This window comes from Magnolia sinica, chromosome 3 (assembly GCF_029962835.1).
Source record: "Magnolia sinica isolate HGM2019 chromosome 3, MsV1, whole genome shotgun sequence".
Lineage (NCBI taxonomy): Eukaryota > Viridiplantae > Streptophyta > Magnoliopsida > Magnoliales > Magnoliaceae > Magnolia > Magnolia sinica.
Window position 1 is genome coordinate 11,137,575 of NC_080575.1, and position 25,005 is coordinate 11,162,579.

The following is a 25,005-nucleotide window of genomic DNA, read 5'->3' on the forward strand; positions in this document are numbered from 1 at the left end:
AGGATAAACAAGTCCCAAAATGGAAAAGGAAAACACCCTTTTTAAGGAAAACCATGCAAGCGAAAATAGCTTTCCACATGTTACTTTCTTGTCACAATCAATGGAAAATGTTTACTTTTCCATGGTTGCTTTTTAGATTCCTCCGATCCAAATAGGCCCTAAGTGGAAATTATCCAAATTGCAACTACCTTGGAATTGATATTGAGGAATTAAGATCCAAATTGCAGTGATGTTATTTTCAAGTTGGACTTGAAAAGACTGTAAATGCAATTTAATGGCTACTTCCTCACTAAAGCTGCAAGGGAATGCAATCACAATTTGGTCATTTCCTCTCTATTCAACAAATTATTGCAATTCAATTCAATAATTCATCCAAACACAGCGGAAAAGAAAAGAGATGACAAGTAAAATAAAGAGATTAAAATTACAAGCACAGATCTAAAGACAGATGATTCCATGGAGAGAATGAAATTGACTCTGCACTGCAAGGTATAGCTAGATTGCCATCGTCATGCAATGCGGTATGTGGGTTTAAATCAGCACCGAACAATTCCATGCCAGCATTATAGCATTATGAATGATGCAATGCAACAAGTAAATGCAACTCAGAGAATATACAGGCAGGATTAGAGACAGAGATTTTGAGGCCTATGCCTAGACAGGATAGGTTATAGGCACACCTTAGCAGACCATGGTTGCAGGATAACTTAAAAGTCACACCTTACAGGAACATGGGTTGAGCGTGGGTGCAATTTGTATTATATACTGTGGAATGAATGTGCTCACTACACATAATTCAAACAATCATCATACAATGGGAACTGATGAAGAAATCAGCACCTTTCTTCAATAACTAACACTAGTGGAGGAAATGTTTTGCAAATGGTGGGAAAGGAGAGAGGATTTGCAAATTGTGGGAGATGAAGGTGGTTGTATAAACTATATCTTTTGATGGGCTAACCTATGATAGTTCATTCAACAATGGCATACTGTTACGGCAATCAAAACCATCCAAATCATTGGATGGAGCACAGCCTAAAATTGCACTAAGAACATGATATTTACCATCTCATCTTGCCCTTGGAATTTGGACCAATCACTAGTGTACTTTAACCATCCATTTGATAGCCATGAATTGGATGGTTAGAACTACATGATTGCTGTGATTTTAGAGAAATGCTTCATCCACAATGCGACCCCAATTTGGGCGGTGTAGCTAGCCATACTAGAGTCCCAATTGTGAGGAGATAAGTCGCCAGCATTTTAAAAATGATGACAAATCATTGTAGGCATCTAGCCTTCTTTCTTGGACTGAAACATGAATTCATCTAGCATATAGGAATACGCGGTAAATACCATAAATACCCTCTAAGAAATATGTAAAACTAGGGCTGTACACGAACCGGGCTAGCCCGGTTAACTCGCTTGACTTGACCCGACCCGGCTCGACTCGGTCAAGTGGTGTGTGTGTGTGTGTGTGTGTGTGTGTCTATATATATATTCAAAACCCTACCCGTCCCTTTCCCCTTTACCCTTCTGGGATAATTCACCGCCCATCTTTGAAGTGACAGTGACTCATCCACCTCACAGACGTATAACTTGAATTATAATGTCCTGATTAGTTAGATTTTTTGGCCCGATTGCTGACCGGGCTGAGTTCGGGCTGGACATGTTGGCCCGGTGATCGGGCCGGGCCGGGTTGAGCCCAGTTCGACTCGGATCGACTCGTGTACACCCCTATGTAAAACCCCTTTCAGATGTCCTTTCCAAAGGCAAAGTTTTAGCAAATCCAAAAAATAATTGCAGGAAACATTTTTGCCAATGGCTACTTGCATTGCATAAAATAGAGATAAGAAAGTAAGCATACAATCTCAAGCCAATATGGGTATTATCATTACATGACGCTGCAGTGTTTATGACACTGGCATTTTCTATTTAATTACTATCAACAGATACCTGACTTTCTTTATTGTACAATATTGGCCAGTGCCTGATGTTTTACATATTAGATACTAGCCAATATTTCAAACTCTTGTTAGCTATAAATCAAGTACAAAACTTACCGATTACTCATCTTCATGAAACGCTGGCGCCATTTAACTCTCAAGATGGGAATAGTTATCTGCCGTCTAGTAGGATCTGAAATGAATAGAACCACCATCATCATCTTCATTTCATCAGCAGTCATGATTAACGCGATTACTGCCATCACTCAACCATCTCAACATCCATGGTTTCACTACCAAGATCTTGAGAAGAATTAATGGATGCAACCAGATCCTCAATCCTAAGAGGAGAATGTCGAGCGGTATACTGGAACAGAACCTGCAAGATTAATCCGTGACAGATTACTTCCATTTTTTTTAAAATGACCATTGAAATTGAAACAAGGTCACTCCACAAGGCGGGTGCATAAAATGAAATTGAGTAGTTAATGTTATTTAAATAATGATAATAATTAAAAAAAACCAAAAAAAAAGAAAAAAAACCATTCTCACCACATAGTTTTCTATATTTTCAATTACAGTGTGTTTGGAATCACAGAATCCATGCGGAAATGGAAATTGTTTTCCAGAGACAGGACAGTTGGGCTGTTTGGATACGCAAATTCCACACAGTAATCATTACCTTGTCCATGGCCAGAATTCTCTGGCACGAGAACAAGGTGGCAGTTTCCTAATGAGAGGATTCAATTTGCTATCCAAACAGGCACCCCATTTCTTGGAATCCTATTTCTACGGTGACTGTGGAAATTTACCATTGGGCAATCATTACATTATCCACAAAATCCAAATGGAATCCACGTATCCAAATATGCCCTTAGCCAGATTGTTTAACATCGACACATTTTTGCTCATGAGATCTATGATGACTGGATAAGCCGACCCCAATTAATTGGGATAAGGGTTAGATGATGATGATATCTATGATACCCAGATACTAGCATATGCCCAACGTATTGTGTCAAACACGACACAATACCAGTGGGATACTCCAGGATACTTGTGTTTTAACTAAATCCTATTATAATAGATTTGTTATTTCTGAATTTCTGCCGAAGTTATTGCCTTCTAGTCATGATATGCGTTCCCTGAGAGTGTAAAAGTTGCACCCATTAACAACCATGTTAAATTCATCAGGTTAGAAAGATTAAGTACCTAGTTTAGAGCTTTGCTAACCACACAGGCAAGTATGATAAAAATCATTTACACGCCACATGCCAGCCTGACACATACGTGTGAGATCTAATCCATCCATCAGGTTGGTCCAACCTTTTACATGTTTTCGCAAAATAAGATCTGGTCCAATCAGCATGAGGGTCCAAAATATTGGAAACAGGTGGATGGATTAGAAATTTTCAGCCAAGCTCTTCAGAGTAGTACATTCGTTGTGCAAACTGTGGCCCACCTCACCAGTGGATTAACTTGATTCTTGGACTAGGGCATCAATATAGTGGTACCGTTCCAATAGATGGATTAGATCTCATACCATGCCATGCTGGCACATTTGTGGCGGGTACTTGAGCTTTATTGCACACGCATGTGGGCATAGCACAGCTCCCTTTTCTTTAATACATCAAAATTTAATGGAATGTGTAGAACATTTCATCATGAACAAAATATGCATATCATGTCATAAATGAAATGCTCATATCCATGGCCATATCCATATCCTGGATTTTTTAGAAACAGAATCATATACTAGTTCCCATATCCAAGTCCATATCTCTATCCATGTATCTGGGTATCATAAGCATGAAATGCCCCTGGGTTTCAAGTGCTAATTGCATTAGTTTTTTCTTTTTTCATTTTGAAAGGTAACGAAAACTTTACTAAAAAACAAAGGTGAAATGTATCAACAAAGGGGAAATAGTCAAGTACGTTCTATTGAATACAATGCACATTCTCTACCAACCTTTGAGTAACTATCTGCAAAAGCACGTGCACGGTTGGATTTGCCAACAAAGTGTAGATCAGCCATCTCAAGCTTTCCATCTACAATTCTCAAGCCTCCATCACCAATGGCAAAGCGTAGAAGTGTTTGTGACCGTAAACCCGACTGTATAGTGGAAGAGCATCAGTTTTGGAACTGAAGGTAAGAGTTAGGCAAATAAGAAGAAAAGGCTAAGAAGAGAAGAACGACATGTGAAATATAAACTAGAATCATATTCATGAATGCTTGTTTATTATGTTGTCAAAGGCTTGACAATCAAAGATGATACAATCGAATGCAATTTAGAGATGTAAGGGTGATGTATGAGAAAGTCAAGGACAATCACACAGACAGCTAGGATCGAAAGAAGTCAGGCTAGAAAGTTTGATCCAAGGGTCCAGCGTGCATTATAGCTTCCGATGGTCATAACTTTGTATAGCCTCCAATGGTCATAACTTTGCGTCAGGTGATCCGTTTCACACACATTATATGTCGCTAGAAAGCTAAGCTATTGACGAGCTCTACGTCCTGGCCAATGCCGGAGGCCGTTAGCCCTCAATGGTTTTCCAAAAATAAGACATTTTGGGTTAAAATTAGAGCTTTTTCAATCTAATTATACTATTTTAAGTAAATTACAGTTTTTGCTATTTTCATAGTGTTTTAGGGTTTCAAGGTCCTATAATAGTTTAAAGTCGTTGTTTGAGTCATGAGAAAAAGTTTGAGACAATTTGAAGTCATTTACTTTTTGCAGAAAATTTACTAATTTCGGAAAGTTTAATATTTCAAGTTACGAATTTAGGGTTTAGGGCTTATATAAGTCATACAAAAGAGCTTTGTAAATAGACTTTCATCAATCATATCAATTTTATTACTTATTTTTTAGAGATTTTCTCTTTCCTGGCAAATTCAAGGGCTACGATTAAGAAGAAGACAGCGATCTCTTCTATTCATGCACCCACTACGTTATTTGGTATCAGAGACAACACACCAATTGGTACTAGAGTGAGGATTTTCATCGGGTTGCCACACCAGTTGGTGTTAGACTGATCTCTTTCCTCAAGTCATGACATCCAATAGAAGATCAAGGGGCAACAATCCTTCAAATGGTGCTATGAGGAATCAAGTAATTATTAACGCGATGTTGCAAGCTTTTCATCAAGAAAACTTGCGATCAATGCAAGAGATAATAGAGTCAATTAAGTGATTGATTTAGGCCATGGATCGCAAATATGTTCGTTGGCTCGCAATCAACTAGTACGGGGTCCAACATATACAACACCCATGCCAAATCATAGGCTACAACCCTATGGAGGCAAGGGAACTCTATGAGCCAGATACGTTTTGCCCAATCAAAGGACGAACAAAAAGAGTGATCCTATGCAGATGAAGAAATGCCTCCTAAGGACGGAGAAGAAGAGTGAACATGTCTAGATAAGGGAGTACCTCTTGACGAATCTACTATCAAATTGCTTGATGAATCCACATAAGGGATTGACGGATCGATAAATATAGACGACTCAAAGTCCAAGGAGATGGACAATTTGTTGATCATCTAAGCAAACTCAATGAAGATTAGTATCATTATACCTTCTAAGCAACAATCCAACTGCACAAATCAAGGGCTAATATTGACGACAACGACAACAACTTGATTAATGGATGTTGAGTAGCTAATGAAGTTGCAATCAACATTCAACATTAAGGCAATCCACAATTGCAAATTTATTCTTGCAAAAGTGGGGATATCAACACCCCAGACACAGAGAATTGTGAATTGGAAGGTAAGATATAGTTTTCTAAAGTTCGATCATAAGTATAAAATTTTGATCCAATGTGTAGGATTTCACCATCAGTTACTACCGAAGACAAAGAAGACTAGCTACAAAGACGGGTCAATAGGTTACTACCATTCTAAACTCGGGAGCAAGTTTAATTTTTCAAGTGGAGTCCGATATAGGCCAAAGTCAAGAACAATCACATGGACAGCTAGGATCGAAAGAAATCATGTTAGAAAGTTCAATCTAAGGGTCTAGCGCACATCATAGCTCCAAACGACCATAGCTTTACGTCTAATTATCCATCTCACATGTATTATATGTTGTTAAAAAGCTATCGACATGCTCTACGTCTTGGTTAATGCCAAAGACCATTGGCCTTCCATGGATGTTGGCGGGAAATCCTACCCCCACCCCCTCCCCCCGCTTTCGGGCTACCCACTATGGGTCTAGGTTGGACCGTCTAATGGTTGCATGAGCCAAACGATGGATGTGTGTGTGTGTGTGTGTGTGTGTGTGTGTGATAAATATAAAACTAGAGTTTACTCGGATTTCTGATGTAACAGGATCTAGATACCCGGCAAGCCACAAAGCATATATGTGTGTGTTGTGATAAATATAGAACTAAAGTTTACTCATATTTCTATTGTGACGGGATCCGGATACCCGGCAAACCATAAAGCATACGTCTTTTGTAAACCTAGAAATTACTGCATGCTCAGTTGAAACGGGCAATAGCATGTGAAGACCTAGATCCAAAGTCTATCTAGATCCAGTGAATCCCATAGCTAAGACCTCCATACTTGAACCTTGCAGAGGGGTTGTAATGCAGGGGCATTTTCACACCGGGCTCGAGTGGGGTCGCCTGTGGGATGCAGGGGCACACTCAGGGTGGGTGGGGCCCATGGTAGAAGTCTCGTGTTCGAGACTCCTCACCGGGGGTGATTAATGCGCATTTCACACCAGGCTCGAGTGGGGTAGCCTGTGGGATGCGGGGACACAATCGGGGTGGGGCGGCCCGTGTGAGGTGGTACCCATGTAATTTGGGGCCCACGAGGGAGGTTGGGTTGAAGTCCTAACCCATGATATGTGGAGCTGGGCTATGAGATAAAGGGATTAATTCGTCATGCTCTAACAGTTCGAGCTTTTAGAGCAAGTGGTTAATTGTCTTGCATCAAATATTAATGCAGGGGCATTTTCACACCGGGCTCGACCGAGATCGCCTATGGGATGCATGGGCACACTCGGGGTGGGCGGGGCCCACAGGGGAGGTCTCGTGTTCGAGACTCCTTGTCGGGGGTGAGTAATAAGCATTTCAAACCGGGCTCGAGTAGGGTAGCCTGTGGGATGCGGGGACACACTCAGTGTGGGTGGCCCGTGTGAGGCAGTACCCATGTGATTTGGGGCCCACGAGGGGGGTTCGGCCGAGGTCCTAGCCCATGAGATGTGGGGCATGGGCTATGAGACAAAGGGATTAATTCGCCATGCTCTAACAGTTTAAGCTTTTAGAGCAAGTGGTTAATTGTCCTGCATCAAATTAGTATCAAAGCGGGAGGTCTCGTGTTCGAGACTCCTCACCGAGAGTGATTAATGCAGAAGCATTTTCACACCGGGCTCTAGTGGGGTCGCCCGTGGGATGCAGGGGCACACTCGGGGTGGGCAGGGCTCACGGGGGAGGTCTCGTGTTCGAGACTCCTCACCGGGGGTGATTAATGCACATTTCACACCGGGCTCGAGTGGGGTAGCCTATGGGATGCGGGGACACACTTGGGGTGGGGCGGCCCGTGTGAGGCGGTACCCATGTGATTTAGGGTCCACGAGGGGGGTTCAACCAAGGTCTTAACCCATGAGATGTTGGGCCTGGGCTATGAGATAAAGGGATTAATTCGCCATGCTCTAATAGTTCGAGCTTTTAGAACAAGTGGTTAATTGTCCTGCATCAGGTTGAGAAAAGAATGCTAATGTTTTTAGGTACCTGGTTGATACAGGCAGTAGCATTTGAAGGCCCGGACTCGAAGTCTATCCAGATCCAGTGAAACCCATAGCTAAGACCTCCATACCTGAACCTCGCAAGAGGGGTTGAGAAGAGAAGCTAATAATTATGCCCATACCGTTCATAATACCTTATGCAACCTACTCGTATCCTCGGACGCCAAACCCTAGGGGGGTATGCCTCATTTGTAAACTCGGTTTGATTGTGCACTCACAAGGTTGACAAAATGGCTTGTCAGCATTGTATGAGTCGCCACTAGCCAAAGAAAGACTCCAGAATCCACAGTTGGCTAGAATCCGTGGAATCGCCCTGAGATCGAGAAAAATGGAGAATTCCCAACTCAAATGATACTTGGATAGGTCAGCACCATAAATTCTGGGTAAGGGTCAAGGTTACAAAAAGGAATGGGTTAGGAACCCCTTCCCACCTGTGAAGAACACGGTCTCTACTTTGTCAGGTTGTACGCTTTCAAAGGAGATTCGAAGAACTTCCAGTAAGATATAACACAGTTTTTGGTTACTCCTTTAAATCACGTTTTCTTAAATGGAAGATCCTCGAGAGAGACAACTGTAGAGCATACTTTACGTGATGTCAGAGTAGAGCCTACTTTCCCAGGTGTTCAAAGCAAGAGGGTTGGAATATACAAACTGGAAAAGGATACATCAAGAATACGGCATTGGCTTTGAAGTTGAAATAGAATAAAAGAGATCGAAAGACTGGAAGAGATCAAGAGGACAGAGATTCAGAGTCCCCGTCTCTGTCTTAGAACTCTCCCCAGGCTCTTTGGGGGCTTTCTGTCTTTCGGCCTTTGGGCTCTCGCTCTCTTTTGCCCTCTGAAGGCTCTGATGGGAGTGTTGCGAAAGAGATAAGATCAACCGAGCCTGTTGAGGTGGAAATGCTGACTCATCACGTGATCAGTGTCAAACAAGGATTGGTCTAGCACATAAGCCAAGCAAAAGCCAAAATCGAGACAAAACGGTAGAGAGGCCATCATCTTTGCACGGACACGATGGAACCTCCACCGTTTCCGTGTAAAGACGGTGGAGTCTCCACCGTCTTAGTGTAAAAGGGGGTGTCTACACCTTCAAATAGCTTTTCAAAAATAGTCCATTTTAGGAGTTAAATTTGAAAAAAAATTTAAGTCAAATTTAACTATTTTTAGTAAATTACAGTTTTTGTTATTTTTTGTGTATTTTATGGTTTCAAGAATCTTATAATTACTTAACGGACTTGTTTAAGTCATGAGAAAAAGTGATTCAGTTTCGAAATTGTTTGCTATTTTTAGAAATTTTACAATTTTGGGAAAGTTAAGAATTTAGGTTTAAGGCTTATACAAGTCATATGAAAGGGCTTTATAAACATATTTCCATCAATAATACCAATTTTATTTATCTTTTTTAGAGCTTTTTTCTTTCCTTGTGGATTCAAAGGCTATGCTTGAGAAAAAAACAATGATCTCTTCTCTTTCTCTATGTACCCGCTTCGTTAAGGGAAAGAAACTTGATCCAGTTTTACCTAAGGGGTTTTTTAGCTTAGGTCTTTTGGTTTTACTATATACGGCATCCGAACAGGATGATCGTGATACATTTTCGGATTAAGACTCAATTGTAGATTAGGTGTTGACTATATTTGTAACCAATGCCATCATTGCAGTCAAATGCAGCCGATTCACCAAACGAGCAAAGCAATTTGTAATCATTTACCCATTTCCTTTACTGGTATAATTGGTGAAACAAACAAGCCCTTAAGGTAACTTGGAGTAGCACCAAGTAAAAAGATAAGGAAAACTAGGCTTAGATGGTTTGGTCAGCACAATAGAGACAAAGAACTGAGTTGGTTCAAGTTAAAGGCTCTAAAAGGGCAAAGGGTAGGCCCGAAAGGACGTGGGTAGAGTTAGTAAGAAAAGATTTCATAACCTATGGTTTAAATGAGAATATGGTCCTTGAGAGAAGAGAAAACAGGATTTGTGTAACTGACACCAAGTAGCTGGGTACTTAGATGATGAGGATGATGATGAATAGGTATTGGTTCAATATCCACCGAACACTAACAATAGCATGCAGGTTGCCTTTACCAGTGGCTAAAAAATGCACCCGTCTATATGCAAAATAAGCCATACCTTTTGTATGAATTCTCTATCTAAGCAACTGAAGACAACAGGAGGATCATCTGAGGTGGTGACTTTTCCGTCATCTTGCAATTCCAAAACCACCTGATTATTTGAAGAAAACATCAGCAAATTTAAGCATACAGTTCAAAATTCGCAATACATATACAGTGAACAAGAACACTGAAACACCATAATCTATGTTAGCTATGTAGGGAAGGGTGAGAAACCTACGAAAGAAGTGTTTATGGATAACAATAAATGTCCAAATGGCACTCTCCCATCCTCACAAACAAACTCAATTCAACACGCCTGTCCAAAATTGAAAAAATGTGGCTCCAAATTTTGACTCGATAAAATCATAGCAACAAAATAATCAAACATCCAAAGGCCAAGAAATGACCAGAAACTGAATGATAATTCCAACCTAATAACCCAAAAACGCAGCCACTGGAATTCCACCAAACAAATAGTCATGCTTTTAAACACACGAACCATAACTAACCAAGAATGCATCAGCTATCACAGACCACAACACCTAAAAAGTTTCAAGAATTAAGCACAAGTACAATATGAGTAGGCTGCCAATGAATCTAATACATCTACATTCATATGAACTTAATAGAACTCAAGTAGGCAACTGCAGGGAGTATTTGTAATAAATTGGCCACTAAGATCCAAGGACTTTTGAAAATGAATTCCATTTTCTAAACAAAGAAATGAACAAAAATAGATATCAAGGGGAGGCACATGAGAGAGTGGAAAAATAAGAACATCTCCAAAAAAAAGGAAGACGGAGAAGTACACCTGTATTATTCCTGAAAATCTCATATGCCAAGAAAAAACTCATAACAGCTTCAAATAAGAAAATCATGCTGTCATACAAAATCTCACGTTCGGGAAGGTTTTCAGTTAAGTCCCTCTACTCTATGTTCCAGGCCTCTTCTTCCACCTCCACCGATAGCCACGCCTATCACTTCTGGTATTATGGAGCCCCTCCGAAAGTGGCAGCTTTTCACATGGTTGGTTGGGCGAAAGAGGGTCCTTATGATCGATAATCTCCAAAAAAGATATTTGATCATTCCAAGTATGTGCTGCATTTGCAAGCGTGATGCAGAAACGGTCGACCATCTGTTTATTTTTTGCCCGTTTGTTCAGCAAATCTGAGATTGGTTCCTAGCAGCCCAAGGTGTGGCTTGGGTAATGCCAGGATCTGTGGGGGATCTTCTATGGGCTTGGCACGGGGGCGTAGGGAGCAAGCACCTTTCTTTGAGTTGGAGGCTGACTCTGCCTGTAATTTGGTGGTCCATTTGGGGCTAAAGGAACCAAAGACGCTTTCGCAATCAGTCCCATTCCTTTCACACAGTGCTGATGGGAACGTGTGCTTTGTTGTCGGAGCGGTCCGCTTAGAAGCGTTTTTCTGTTTCTGTTTTGTTTCCATTGTTGGGGTCCTTTGCTTCCTTTTCTTTTTGTATTCTTTTCCTTTCCAGCTTGCTGGGGGCCTTCTTAATAAAATCATTATCACTCTTCAAAGAATACAAAATAGGCCAACTTATATAGTACCACTTCCCAAAGTAATCACCATCGTTGTCATCATCATAGCCAACCTCATAGACTTGTCCCAGTTACTTGGGCTCAGCCTCAGTCCTATCCAACCCAGAGGCTGGTAGATAAGGCCGGCTTGTGGGAAAGATCCGACTATCAACCATTTGAGGAAAAGTCATGCAATTACTCACAACAGTCGCATTTTATACCCTTGGAATGCAGAACCAGGGACTATTTATTCATTCATTGCAATTTTTGCACGCTATCTAGTGGAGGTTCTTCTTTGACCTTTTCAAGATCGTTGGGTGATCATCATCACCATCATCTAAGCCTTATCCCAGCTAACTGGGGTTGGGTAAATGAATCCTTTTCTGCCATTCCACTCTATCAAGGGCCACAACTTCTGTGAGACCATCAATCATCAAGTCTTTTCTTACTACCTCCACCCACGTCCTTTTGGGCCTTCCCCTTGCTCTTTTAGAGCCTTCAACTTGTACCAACTCACTCCTAGCCAGCGCAATTCCTGATCTTTGTTGCACATGACCAAACCATCTAAGCCTACTTCCCATCATCTTATTACCTATCGATGCTACTCCTAAGCTCCCTTGAATGCATTCATTTCTAATTCTACCCTGTTTTGCCACTCATCCATCTCAGCATCTTCACTTCAGCTACACATCCTATAAACATGTTGTTCCTTTACTGCCTAACATTTTGTCCCATAAAGCATGGCTGGTCTTATAGCTATCCTATAAAATTTTCCATTTAGTTTGAGTGGTTCACAACGATCACAGAAAACTCCAGAGGCACATATCCATTTCTTCCACCATACTTGAATTCTATGGGCAACATCCTTCTCGATCTTTCCACTCTCATGAATTATCGACCCTAGATATCAAAAGTGGTCATTTTGGAAACTTCTTGGTCAGCAATCTTAACTAACTCCTCGTCGCACTTCTATTGTTAATAAATTGCCCTCCACATACTTTGTTTTAGTCCATCTAATTTTAAATCCTTTAGATTCTAAAGCACCCTCAATAATTCCAACTTTGTGTTTAAGCCTTCTTTACGCACTCCCTTGTCTTGTCAATCAAAACTATAGCATTTACCAAAAAAAAAATACACCATGGGATCTCTACCTATAAATGCCTCGTTAGTTCGTTCATAAACAATGCGAAAAAATACAGGCTCAATGCCAACCTCTAGTGCAAGCCAACAATAATTGGGAACTCACTTGTCTCTCCACTAGTGGTCCTCACATTTGTTACCGCTCCCTCATCCATATCCGTAATCATATCATTATATCCTCTTGAAACTCCTCTTTCCCCAGCACCCACCAGATTAACTCTCTAGGGACTATATCATAAGCTTTCTCTAAGTCAATAAAGACCATGTGGAGATCTTCATCCTCTCCTTGTATTTCTCAATCAATTCTCTAAGTGAGAAAATAGCTTCAGTGGTAGACCTCCCAGGCATGAAACCAAGCTGATTTTCTGATACATTCATCTCATGCCTTAGTCTTTGCTTAATCACTCTCACCGAAAGTTTCATAGAATGGATCTCACGATAGTTAGTGCAACTATGCATGTTTCATTTATTCTTATAAATAGGTACCACCGTATGTTTCCTCCATTCATTTGGCATTTTCTTTGATCTTACAATCTTGTGGAACAACTTTGTCAACCAAAATAACCCGGTATCTTCCATACACACCTCTATTGGTACACCATCTGGTCCATGGGCCTTTACTGTTTTCATCTTTCTGTGTTGGCAAATTTGTCCAGTCTTATTCAAAATCCACAATTGACAGATTCATTCTCAGAAAATCTGGGTAACAGTTTCTAGAAGCGACTGTTTGAGAGGCTAAGTTTCCTACAGTATTTCAATCCCATAGAGATTGATAATAGGAAATAAATGTTTCCAAGGAGTTGAAAGATCAACACAAAAGCTTTTTAAGAGGTGTGCAGCCCTAGTGCACCACTCGGTAAACTAAAAAAGAAAATACTATATTTTTTTTTAAAGGTAAAAAGAAAAAAGAAAGCAAATGCTACTTTCAAGCACAAATCCTGTAAATACCAAACACGGGCACCCCATACAAGCTAATCACTCAGTAAACTAAAAAAGAAAATACTACAATTTTTGGAAAGGTAAAAAGAAAAGAAAAAAAGAAAGCAAATGCTACTTTCAAGCAAAAATCCTGTAAATACCAAACATGGGCACCCCATACAAGCTAATATTGCACTACAGCACCAGCACATCTGTGAACGGTCTGGATTGTTCAACAGGGGTTCCCAAGGTGACTGTGGCTTAGCCCAAAATGAGGTATGTTCCACTCATCTGGTGTGCCATATGTGTCCTTTCGAGTGTGGACCATTGACTTTCCATTTCTGTCCATTTTTCACATACACACAGCCCACGTCGAGATTGGAACAGCCCAATTTTTGGTCTGGCCTGATTTTTTTCCGCCAGGGCTCAGTTTCAACATGGGCCATACCTGATGAACATTGTGTATCTCACGTGAATGCCATGTTGGCATTTTGCAGGGAGTTTGCAGATAGGTTATTGTAACTTGTAAGTAGCATACCTCAATTTAGAAGTGGAAAAGGAAATGACGTAAAAACATACATGTTGCTGAGATGGAACTTGTCCTTTACTGTCTGTATCAAGAACATATTGGCTACAGTTTTCATCCTTCCAGACTAGTGCTAGTGGTGTATTACCAGTTTGATAATGGGCATGCCTGAGGAAGGAACAATCAAAACAACGTTAGCAGAACCAAAAAAATCATCAAAAGAGAGGAAAGCATGTTAAGCATATGCTGTCAAAGCAAATTCAGTGAAGTTCCAAAAGATTTGGCAAGGCCACAATGATTCTAAAATCATAAAATTCAGATTTTTCAAAGTAAATGTTTGATGCATTTGAATTGGGATATGTACTAGAAACAAAGCACTCTTGACACAAACCTATTCTTAAAGATGAAATTTATGTTAGTTTGTACAAGATAAAAAACTTGGAAGACAATGCAGGAGCAACTTAGACAAGTTGGGTTGTTTGAGTGTCAACCCGAGCCCAAGCCTACCTCAAGAGGACCCAACCCACCACAACCCAACCCGACGTGAATTCCAACTCAAGGTACCCAGCCTGAATTCCTCTACACTCAACCCTAAACTGACCCAACCTGACTGACCTGACCTGAATACATGATTATTCCCAAGTCCCAACCTAACCTAACCCAAATTTGCTCAACCCGAACACAACAAGATTCCAAATCGGAGTTTTTCCGACCCTAACCGGACCTGAAGACCCTAAATCTCATTCTGGGTTGGGTCAATCGGGTTCCAGTTGAATCGAACCATAGTTGCATCCTAGAAGAGTATGACTGAACAAAGAAGATTCAGTTCGAAAGATCTACATATCTCTTTAAACAAGGTTCTGGTAAGAAAGTCCCAGATACCAGGTCACAATTAGTTGGTCTCTTATTAGAACAACGTTGAACCACATAAACATATTAATAACATTGTTACACACGTCCTGAGTCAACATTCATCCAGACATTTGCATTAATGTGCATGATTAAATACTTCAAAGAATAGGCCCTCATTATTTTCCTGATGAACTCCAATTCTGAATTCCTTAAATGCTAAGCTCTTCATATGCATCTATACATGCAACTATAGCTTACAAGTGCCAATCAAGGGGCTCACTGTGTAGATGACCTGGCCCACGAATCATCCTAGAAAACTCACCAGTTCACATGTACTAGGGGTGCAACCCGGGCGTGTTGGGTCCGGTTGAGGGTCAACCCAACCTGCAACACACCCGATCTAAGCTCTAACCCGAGGTGCCCAACCCAAATTCCTCTCTACTCAGCCCTGACGTAACCCGACCAGACCGACCCAAGCTAACCTGACCCAAATACATGTGATTATTCCCAAACCCGACCTAACCGGACACGAATTTGCTCAATGCGAACCCAGCCCAATTTCAAATCAGGGTAGTTTTTCCCAACCCTAACCCAATCCAAGGACCTTGACAACCCGACCCAAACAAGGGTTGGATCAATTGGTTTAGGGCCGACCCGATTCCAAGTTGCTGCCCTAACATGTACCAACACAATGAACAGTCTAAAATAATTTGAAACAGTTGACATTCACTGTAAGTGCGGCCCGACTAATGAGCAGAACATACTAATTTTCGTCTAGGCCATCTACAGGCTGGGGACCATCTATGCACACAGATGACAAGTGGCCAACATGCAGAGATCTCCATCACTTAGCAAAAGCTCTAGGCAGCAATTTCTATTGTTACATCATCTGTGTCCAAAATTCAAGATTCAACAGAAATACAGTCTTACTTGTTGTAAAACAATAGCCCATCCTTTGCATAAGGCACGGCACCTGCATATGCTGCCTCCAGACCTGTTAGATCACAATTGTTGATGGGCACGACACTAAATCTGTACTTATGGTACAAAGACGGTGGATTACAAGCGCCCGTTTCAGCAAGCTTGGAGTTCAACCAAAAGAATCTGAACTCAGCACTGCAATCATGTAATGGATACCCTCGCCAACAAACCATATCAATCACATAGTAAGTTTGATCTGGCTGCAGGTCACCACCTATACCACAATCAGTTGAAAAATAGATTTGCATATAATATTGGAAACTCAAGGCCAAACATCATAACTTCACAGTGTGATGCGTGAAACAAGATATCTCACCTCATGAAAAATGCAATCCAGGATACAAAAAGAGTGTGCAGGACCCGAAATATCTTTGGTCCTCGCACCACTGGGAAGAGCAGATGGAAAATGATGCAATATAGAACCATTCCGAAGCCTACTAACTGTCGTCCCATTAGAAGAGACCACAAAACACCGCTTCCCAGAAGGCCTTGGAAAGACATACCTACAGAAGTTCATCTTGTACTTAGACACAATGGATCCACATAACTAAATAGAATCTTTCATACAATATAGAAAACATGTCACAGAAATTACAATATCCAAGAAAACAAGGGTTTGAGATCAGATTTACACAAATATAACAGCAAAGGGGCAATTCACTATGTGATGGTAATTGCTATTGTAATGACTTCTTTTTCGTTAATGATAATTATAATGTCTCTCTCTTTTTTCCCTTCTGTTTTTTCTTTTCTTTTTTTGAAAGGTAACATTACCAAGGATTGACCCCTGGACCACTCACACACACTCACTGTTCAAAGTCTCATTATCGCTATAAGTTTCGCTGGCTAGGGATACGGAAACAATATCAATATCGCTGATAACCGGAAATGCGAGGAAACATAGGAAAACGTTGGAATTTTCAGCGAGGCTTCAAAAGATGTTAAAATGTATATATTTGCATATTTAGAAATTAAAATAATAATAATAATAATAAATAAATAAAAATTTGCAAAAAGAATGCAAACATAATAAGGTTCCATTTAATGGGGCCTCAAAAGCATGTGCTGTTGTAAGAAATCAGTCCAATCATCCCCTCCGGCCTATTTAACCATCCAACCTTCCATCCAAACATCCATCTATATTGCAAAATATCAACAACACATGATACTTCACCAAGAAATCATTAACAAATGGAAAGGAAACGAAATATTGTGGTCTCAATATCTCGCATGTTGTGATATCGATAATATCGAAATATTATCAATATTATCAATGACGAATTTAACACTACATACAACCATGTGCCCAGGAAAAAAAATTTGAAATAATTTTTTTTCTAATAAACAAATTTTTGATGATATCAATACGTTGGCGATATTATTGAAATATCATCAATATGTTTATGATACAAGCATTACCTAGAATTTACATAGTCGAAAATATTGGCGATACATTGGCGATATTGATGCATTGGCAATACAAGCGACACCTAGAATTTACATAGTTGAAAATATTGATGATTACATTGCAATATTGATACGTTGGCGATACGTAGCGATACATTGCTAATACCTGAAATTTCTGATACTACCAACGTTATCGGTATCGCTACCAGTGTTATCTGTATCATTGAGCTAGAGATTAAGATAATATTGGAGATATTTTGAAAATATCGGAGATAATTCGAACACTACACACACTATATTGTCTCTGCCAGAGCAAAAGAACAAAGGAAAAAAAAAAAAAAAAAGGAAGGGGGGGAGGGGAGGGGAATGCCTGAATTGCCTAGTAGTCATTATAATGTTCAACATGCAATGTAATGTTTTCACTAGTGGCCATGGTAAAAAATGGTTTTTCATTTTTTTTGTAAATAAGGGTCATTATTTCATTTTCACATACCATAACATTTTGGGGCTATTACGAGTATGGCATTAGTTATATCAACCTTTATAACGTTTTCTTAGAACACGGAGAAAATAATCACACTCATATTGTTTCTTGGTTTTTGTCAAGAAGATTTTGTACAACCGAAGGATATCCACAATGGAAGTGTTGACAGAAAGGTAACTACAGTTTAAATTGTTGAAATTGGAAAATAGGCTACCAAATAGTGACATGAGAGCCTATTGCTACCATGTCCAACCTCATTATGTTAAAGGGAAACTTGATTGGTGATAATTCCACTAATTAGGGCATCTCTAGTTAGACTTTTAGGTCTAGAGATAATGCTCCTACGATTATATTGATGAAGTTGTAGTTTGATATCTTGATCTTCTAGAGGGCATAATATTGGACTTGGGGTCTTGGTTTACTTCTTCTTCTTCTTCTCCTTTCCAAGTCTCCAAGGATCTCTACTTGGCTAGAGCAATGTTTTCATCAAGCTATTTCTACAAAACTCAATAGCCCTAGTCTTAACCCCCCTCCCCCTCTTCTATTTTTGAGGGGGTTTAATCGCACCAAGTGAAATCAAGATAGTTCATGCATTTTTTTCTTTTTTTTATCTTCTTTTTGTAATTAAAGTAGTTTAGAGCCTGTTAGGATTCATTGGAATATAAATTGAGGAAACATCATTGCCGTGAAAATAGCATTTCCGTTGTTTGTTTTTGTAAATTTATTGGAAACACTATTTCCATTTCCCTCTCATTTCCTAAAAAATGCTCATTCTTTGTTCCTTCTAGACTTGAGAAACGTTATTTCCAAGAAATTGAGGGAATTGAGATGAAATGACCCTTTTTTTTATAAAGTGCCCCACATGGTAGTCACACATGCCAACACCCATCTTCTACGTGCTCCACATGTGCAACTATCCATATTCAAGTGCCCCACATGTGCTAATGTGCCATACAACATGTATCAAAATCCATCTTAAAGCGCCACACGTGTGCCAATGTGCCACATTGCAGCATGTATCACCATCCATCTTAAAGCGCAACACATTTGAATTATTCGCATGGACACACGTGCGGTTCCTCATGCAGGGATCAATAATACATTCTTTGTTATTGCATGCAAATCACAAATCGTAAAAATCTCCAAGGATCTTGCATCATACATGGCATTACCCAATAGAGGGTAGCAGGGGTAGCAATGGGTTGGGCTAGGGACGCGCTAGGGTTGGCCCTAGCCCGGCCCTAGTCCCTAAGCCCCAGCAACATAGGGTTAGACCGGGCCAGGGTTGGCCTTGTAAGGAAAAGAGTTAAACAATCAATTCTTTGGGGGCATCCTCCATCCATGAGAAGTCACATCATATAAAAAATATGGATCATCAAAATATGACCCCTATATCCGATGATATCTTTCAACCAAACATGAGCATTGAACGGGAACTGCATACAAGTCTTTGAACCATCCAATCGTTTTTTATAACAGTTGCCCACTGACAATTTGGATTGGGCCAACGAAACGAGTGGGGCCATTCATCACTAGACCTGGCCCAGCCAAGTTTAGAGCTCTAGGTGTTAGTACTACAGGTTCACGCCGCCTAGCCCATTACCAACCCCAAGTATCAGTGAACTAGCCCAATCTCTGGTAAAATCTTATTGGGAGCGGAAGCAACCTCAAATAAGAATCAAACAAGCAATAAAGAAAGAAAAATCCAAGTAAACACATAGAACACACGAGTTTTATGCAAAATCCTTACAGGAAAAAACCACAACACAAAGTAACGATCAATCCATTATAATCAGAAGAAGGTTACAAGAAATGGAACAACTTATATTAGAAACCCTAGCTTTCCCTTCAAAACCCTTGAGTATTCATGCTAGGCTCCAAAACCATCGTTTCTACAATCTGGCTCTAACCCTAATCAAAATTAGGAGGGTATTTATGCACTTCCATACAAGATTAGGAAATAAAACCCACACTTACTCAAACTTACGTGTTTCGTCGATCGGACCTAAGGGACCTTCAATCGGACTGACAGGAACTGACACACACACACCGGTCGAACTGAAAATGTGCAAAAGTGGACAACGTGCAATCTAAGATTCAACCACAAATTCAGTCGGACCAAACAAGACATAAATCGATCGACAGAGGTCTTCTTTGCACTAAGATTAAATGCACTCGAACAACAATCTCCACCATGGCTTTAATCCTCCATCTCCTCTGCTCCACGTTGCTACTGCCATCTCTAATCATCTTCAAAATAACGTCATTATCACTTCATGCACACTCCGTTTTCATTTCTTCTTTGCCAAGACCAGAGAAGTCAAGCAAAACTTGAACTTCTCTGTAGGAACAACCTTCGTAAGCATGTCCGTCAGATTCTCGATAGTGTGAATCTTCTCAAGAGTGACATCTCCTTCCTCTAGCATCTGCCAGATAAAGTGATGATGAACATCAATGTGTTTAGTCCAAGAGTGATACACCGAGTTCTTCGCCAGATTCATTGCGCTCTCGTGGTCACAATACACAGGCATGATTTCGTACCGAGGCACCAACTCATTGATCATTCCTTTCGACCAAACAGCTTCCTTGAATGTTTCCGTTATTGCCATGTATTTAGCATCAGTTGTGGAAAGTGCAACCACAGACTGAAGCTTCGACATCCTACTAATAGCTCCACTCGCTAACACAAACAAGTAACCAAAAATCAACCTTCTATTATCCATATTCCTTGCGTAATTCGCATCCGCATAGCCTACGAGTTTCTCCTCAGAATTTCTAAAAACCAAGACGTAATCCATGTTACCTCGTATGTCATTTCATTGCTTCCCAAAGTTACTTGCCCAAGTTTGACATATATCTACTCACAACACCAACCATATGTGAAACATCCGATCTAATACAGACCATGGCATATATAAGACTACCAATTGCGCTCGAGTAGGGCACACAAGACATATACCGCTTTTCTTCATTTGACGTAGGTTATAATTTCAAATAAAGCCGAAAATGAGCAGTGTGAGGAGTGATAACCGGTTTTGCCTTTTCTAGTCCAAACTTGACTAAGACCTTCTCAAGATATTCCTGAGATAACCATAGCCTGCTCCTTTTCCTATCTCTGTTGATATCGATGCCGAGAATCTTCTTTACAGCCTCCAAATCTTTCATCTCAAATGTCCTAGATAACTGAACTTTCAATATGTTGATTTCAGACATGTTATGACTGGCCATAAGCATATCGTCAACATACAACACCAGAATAATGAATTCCATGTCACTTAGTGCTCTAAAATAGACACATTGATCAAATTTACTTCTAATAAACCACTAACTCAATGTGAAAGAATCAAATTTCTTATACCACTGCCTAGGCGACTATCTCAGGCCGTACAACAGCCTCTTTAACCTGCAAACTAAATTCTCCTTTCTCTGCACCTCGAACCCTTCAGGTTGCTTCATGTAAATTTGCTCGTTTAGTTCCCCATGTAGAAACGTAGTTTTCACATCTAACTATTTTAGTTTCAGATTATATTGGACAACCAAAGCCAATACAAATATAATAAATACTTGCTTTACCACTAGCGTGAATATCTCACTGAAGTCGACACCCTCCTTTTGAGCATAACCATTCACTCCTCATCTAGCCTTGTACCCATCCAAGTTCTTCCAGTAAATCCACTTGCAATCGATCGCTTTCCGCCCAACGGGCAACTCCATCAACTACCATGTTTCATTTTTATATAGAGAGCTCATCTCATCATGCATAGCTATCATCCACTTCTCTACATCTGTCTTTTAGTGCTTTCTGAAAAGTAGATGAATCCCTATCATCTGTAATGACAGTAAATGCAATGTGTGAATTATCCACGTATCTCAACGGTAATTTGCAATCCCTTCATGGATTTCTTCTAACGGGTAACTGCTCTGCCTCTTTCTGTACCTCTACCTGCAGCTTAAGTTCTTCAAGTGTTTCACCTTTGTCTATTTCAATATCAATAACTGGTTTTTCTATTTCTCTGTGTTCATCCTTCCGAAACAAGGAACATTCATCAAACTTGACCTCCTAGCTAAATATGATTTTTCATGAAACTTGGTCATGCAATGTATAACCTTTCACCCCATCACCATAGCCGACAAAAATACACTTTTTAGCCATTTGCTCTAGCTTATGTCAATTGATGATACATAAGAGTAAGCATCACAACCAAATATCTGCAGTCCCGATTAATCAACTACCTGACCACTCCATACTTCTTCTAGAATTTTGTAATAATGGTTGTAGAGGGAGATCGATTTACCACATAACAAGTCGTAGAGACGATTTCAGCCCATAGCTCCTTGCCTAACCCAAAATCACTCGACATACTCTAAGTCCTTTCCAAAAGAGTCTGATTCATACGTTCAGTCGTACCATTCTACTCTGGTGTGGGCCTCACTGCATTATGCCTCACTATCCCCATACTCTTGCAGTATTGATTAAATTCCATCAAAGTAAATTCACCGCCGTTATCTGTCCTCAGAATTTTCACTTTCTGCCCTATCTGATTTTCAACAATTGCCTTTTAGGTCTTGAAAGTAGAGAAAACATCAAATTTATGCTTCAGAAAGTAAACCCAAACCTTCCTAGAGAAGTCGTCAATGAATATAATAAAGTATGATGACCCTCCTTCAGAAACAACAGACGACAACCCCCACACATCAGAATGCACATAGTCCAGCTAACCTTTACTAGCATGCTTCCCGGTTTTAAAGCGTAACTTTGATTGTTTCACATATATGCAATGCTCACATATATCTAAATCAAAACTTTTAAATTTAGGAATTAAATGACGATCTAGAAATACCTTCATATCTCGCTCGCTCATGTGGCCTAGGCATACATGCCACAAACGTGCCAACGTGGACTCCGCTACAAACGCTGCAGCTCCATCCGATATAGTATTCCCAATCAACTTGTAAAGATTTTCATTCTTCTGTGATTTTATAATTGTGAGTGCCCCTTTTGAAACCTTCAGGACACCTCCATAAACGGTAAACGTGCACCCAAGTGCATCTAGAGCTCCCAGAGAGATCAGATTCTTCTTCAAATCCGAAATGTGCCTTACATCAGTTAGACTACGTTTCATCCCATCAAACATTCTGATGCGAACCGAACCAATTCTGACCATCTTACATACATGATCATTCCCCATAAGAACCAAGCCACTATCATACTCGCTATATGTGGTGAACCAACTCTGATAAGGACACATATGGACTATGGTACAATGCCCCCGTACTCAAAATTCACTCATGATGGAGGTAACCGATCCTTCACCAAATTCGGCTGAATTGGCTTCCTTTGGCGAATCATCTGATATCTCCTTCTTCCAAGTTTTGGGATATTAACAGTCCTTCGTATGTCACATCCTCTGACAATTCCAGCACTTCAACTTGCATTTGCCTTTCAACTTGGATCTAAATCGCGACTTCCTCTTGTCTCACTCAGACGGTCTTTCCCGAGCAAACAATGCATCCATAAAAGTATCTTCGCATCCGTTATTCTTTCTCAACTGCTTCGACTGAAGGGTTGAGATAACGATCTCGACGTCCAAGGTATCCCTACCATAGCAAAGCGTATCAACCAGTACTCATAAGACTTTAGGAGAGATGTCAACAAAATAAGGGTTTTGTCCTCTTCATCGATCTTAACTTCCACGCTTGTCAACTTACAAACCAACTTGTTGAAGACGTTAGTGTGCTCAAAGAGATCCGACCTTTCCGCCATCTTTAGAGTGTACAATTGTCTCTTCATATATAGACAATTGGTGAGCGACTCCGTCATGTAGATGCTCTCCAACTTTGCTCATAAGCCCGTAGTAGTCGTAGCATCGATGACATTGTAAAGGACTTCATTGGCCAAGCACAATTGGATTAAGTTAATCGCCCTCTAATCAAGTTCATCCCAATTTTCTTCCTTTATAAATTTTGGACGATGCGATTTCCTAAGGAGTGCATGCTACAACCCCTGCTGAACTATGAGGGCTTTCATCTTCAACCTCCATAGTTCAAAGTTGTTTTTTGCACGTGAACTTCTCAGTCTCAAATTTTACATTCGATCCCCTCAATGCTATGTCTCCATATTTAAACTAATACCCCAACTTACGCTTTGATACAACTTGTTGGGAACAGAAGCAACCTCATATCAAATTCAAACAAGAAATAGAGAACGAAAAATCCAAGCAAATACAGAGAACACACGAGTTTTAACGTAGAAAACTCTTGCAGGAAAAAACCACGGCACAAAGCGACGATCAATCCACTATAATCAGAAGAAGGTTACAAGAGATGGAACAACTTATAGTAGAAACCCTAGCTTTCCCTTCAAAACCCTTGAGTATTCGCGCTAGGCTCCAAAACCCTCATTTCTACACTCTGGTTCTTACCCCGTACGCAATTAGGAGAGTATTTATACACTCCTGTGCAAAATCAGGAAATAAAACCCGCACTTACTCAAACTTTCATGTTCCGTCGATCAGACCGATGGGACCTTCAATCAAACTGACAAAAACCAACACACACATTGGTCGAACCAAAAACGTGCAAAAGTGGACAGCGTGCAATCTGAGAATCAACCACAAATTCGGTCGGACCGGAGAAGACATAGGTCGAACTGACAGAGGTCTTCTCTGCACTAGGATTAAAGGCACTCGATCAACAAGATCAACCAAATAGTGGGGCCCACTTGATGCAAGGATTGGATGTCCGTGTAGAGTTGCATGTGGACAGTAATTACTTTCACTATTCGTACAAATTCACACCAAATGACAACAGCAGCAGCAGCAATGATGACACCAAAACAACAAATCAAAGAGAAAAACAAAGAAAGAGAGTGAAAAACCAAACCAATCACGATCCAATCGAGGCGGGATGTCGATCATCCATTCTGGGAGCATGAGCTGGCGCGCAAACCATCGGCGAGCTGCCGAGCCTCGCAGCTGCTTGGAGGCCTGGACGACGTCGAGATCCCTAGACAGGGGTTCGGATACCGGTTCGTGTTCGTGTTCGGGTCCGGGTTCCGTTTCCGGTTCCAACTGCGGCTCAGTGACAGGTTCGGGGTCCTGGTTTTGGAGAGAGATGACGGAGGATGCTAACGTGCGCGCATGTTGCTGGGCGTCCCGGCGTTGTTGGACCTGGCGGAGCAGAGCGAGCTCTCGGCGCTTCTGCTGGTCGGAGATAGCTGCCCTCTTGTACGGACGCCGCGTATCTACAGGCGCCATCGGTATCCTGCGCACCCACCGCCTATCCAAGCGTCGTCCCTCGGCTCCGTTTGCTATCGAGAGAGAGAAGGGCAAATCGGAAGAGCACTACTACAGTTCG

The 25,005-nt window shown here is 40.7% G+C and overlaps 1 protein-coding gene across 1 annotated transcript; it reads right to left on the reverse strand.

Annotated features, from left to right (window-relative positions):
• Nucleotides 1-1,864: 1,864 nt before the first annotated feature.
• LOC131239503 (uncharacterized) lies at nucleotides 1,865-24,989 on the reverse strand. The gene is made up of 7 exons (XM_058237235.1): nucleotides 24,532-24,989; nucleotides 16,075-16,261; nucleotides 15,708-15,958; nucleotides 13,979-14,093; nucleotides 9,821-9,913; nucleotides 3,916-4,059; nucleotides 1,865-2,325 (listed from the first exon to the last, which is right to left on the reverse strand). The coding sequence occupies exons 1-7, from the start codon at nucleotides 24,903-24,905 to the stop codon at nucleotides 2,209-2,211; spliced, it is 1,281 nt and encodes a 426-aa protein (XP_058093218.1). The 5' UTR covers nucleotides 24,906-24,989; the 3' UTR covers nucleotides 1,865-2,208.
• Nucleotides 24,990-25,005: the final 16 nt, after the last annotated feature.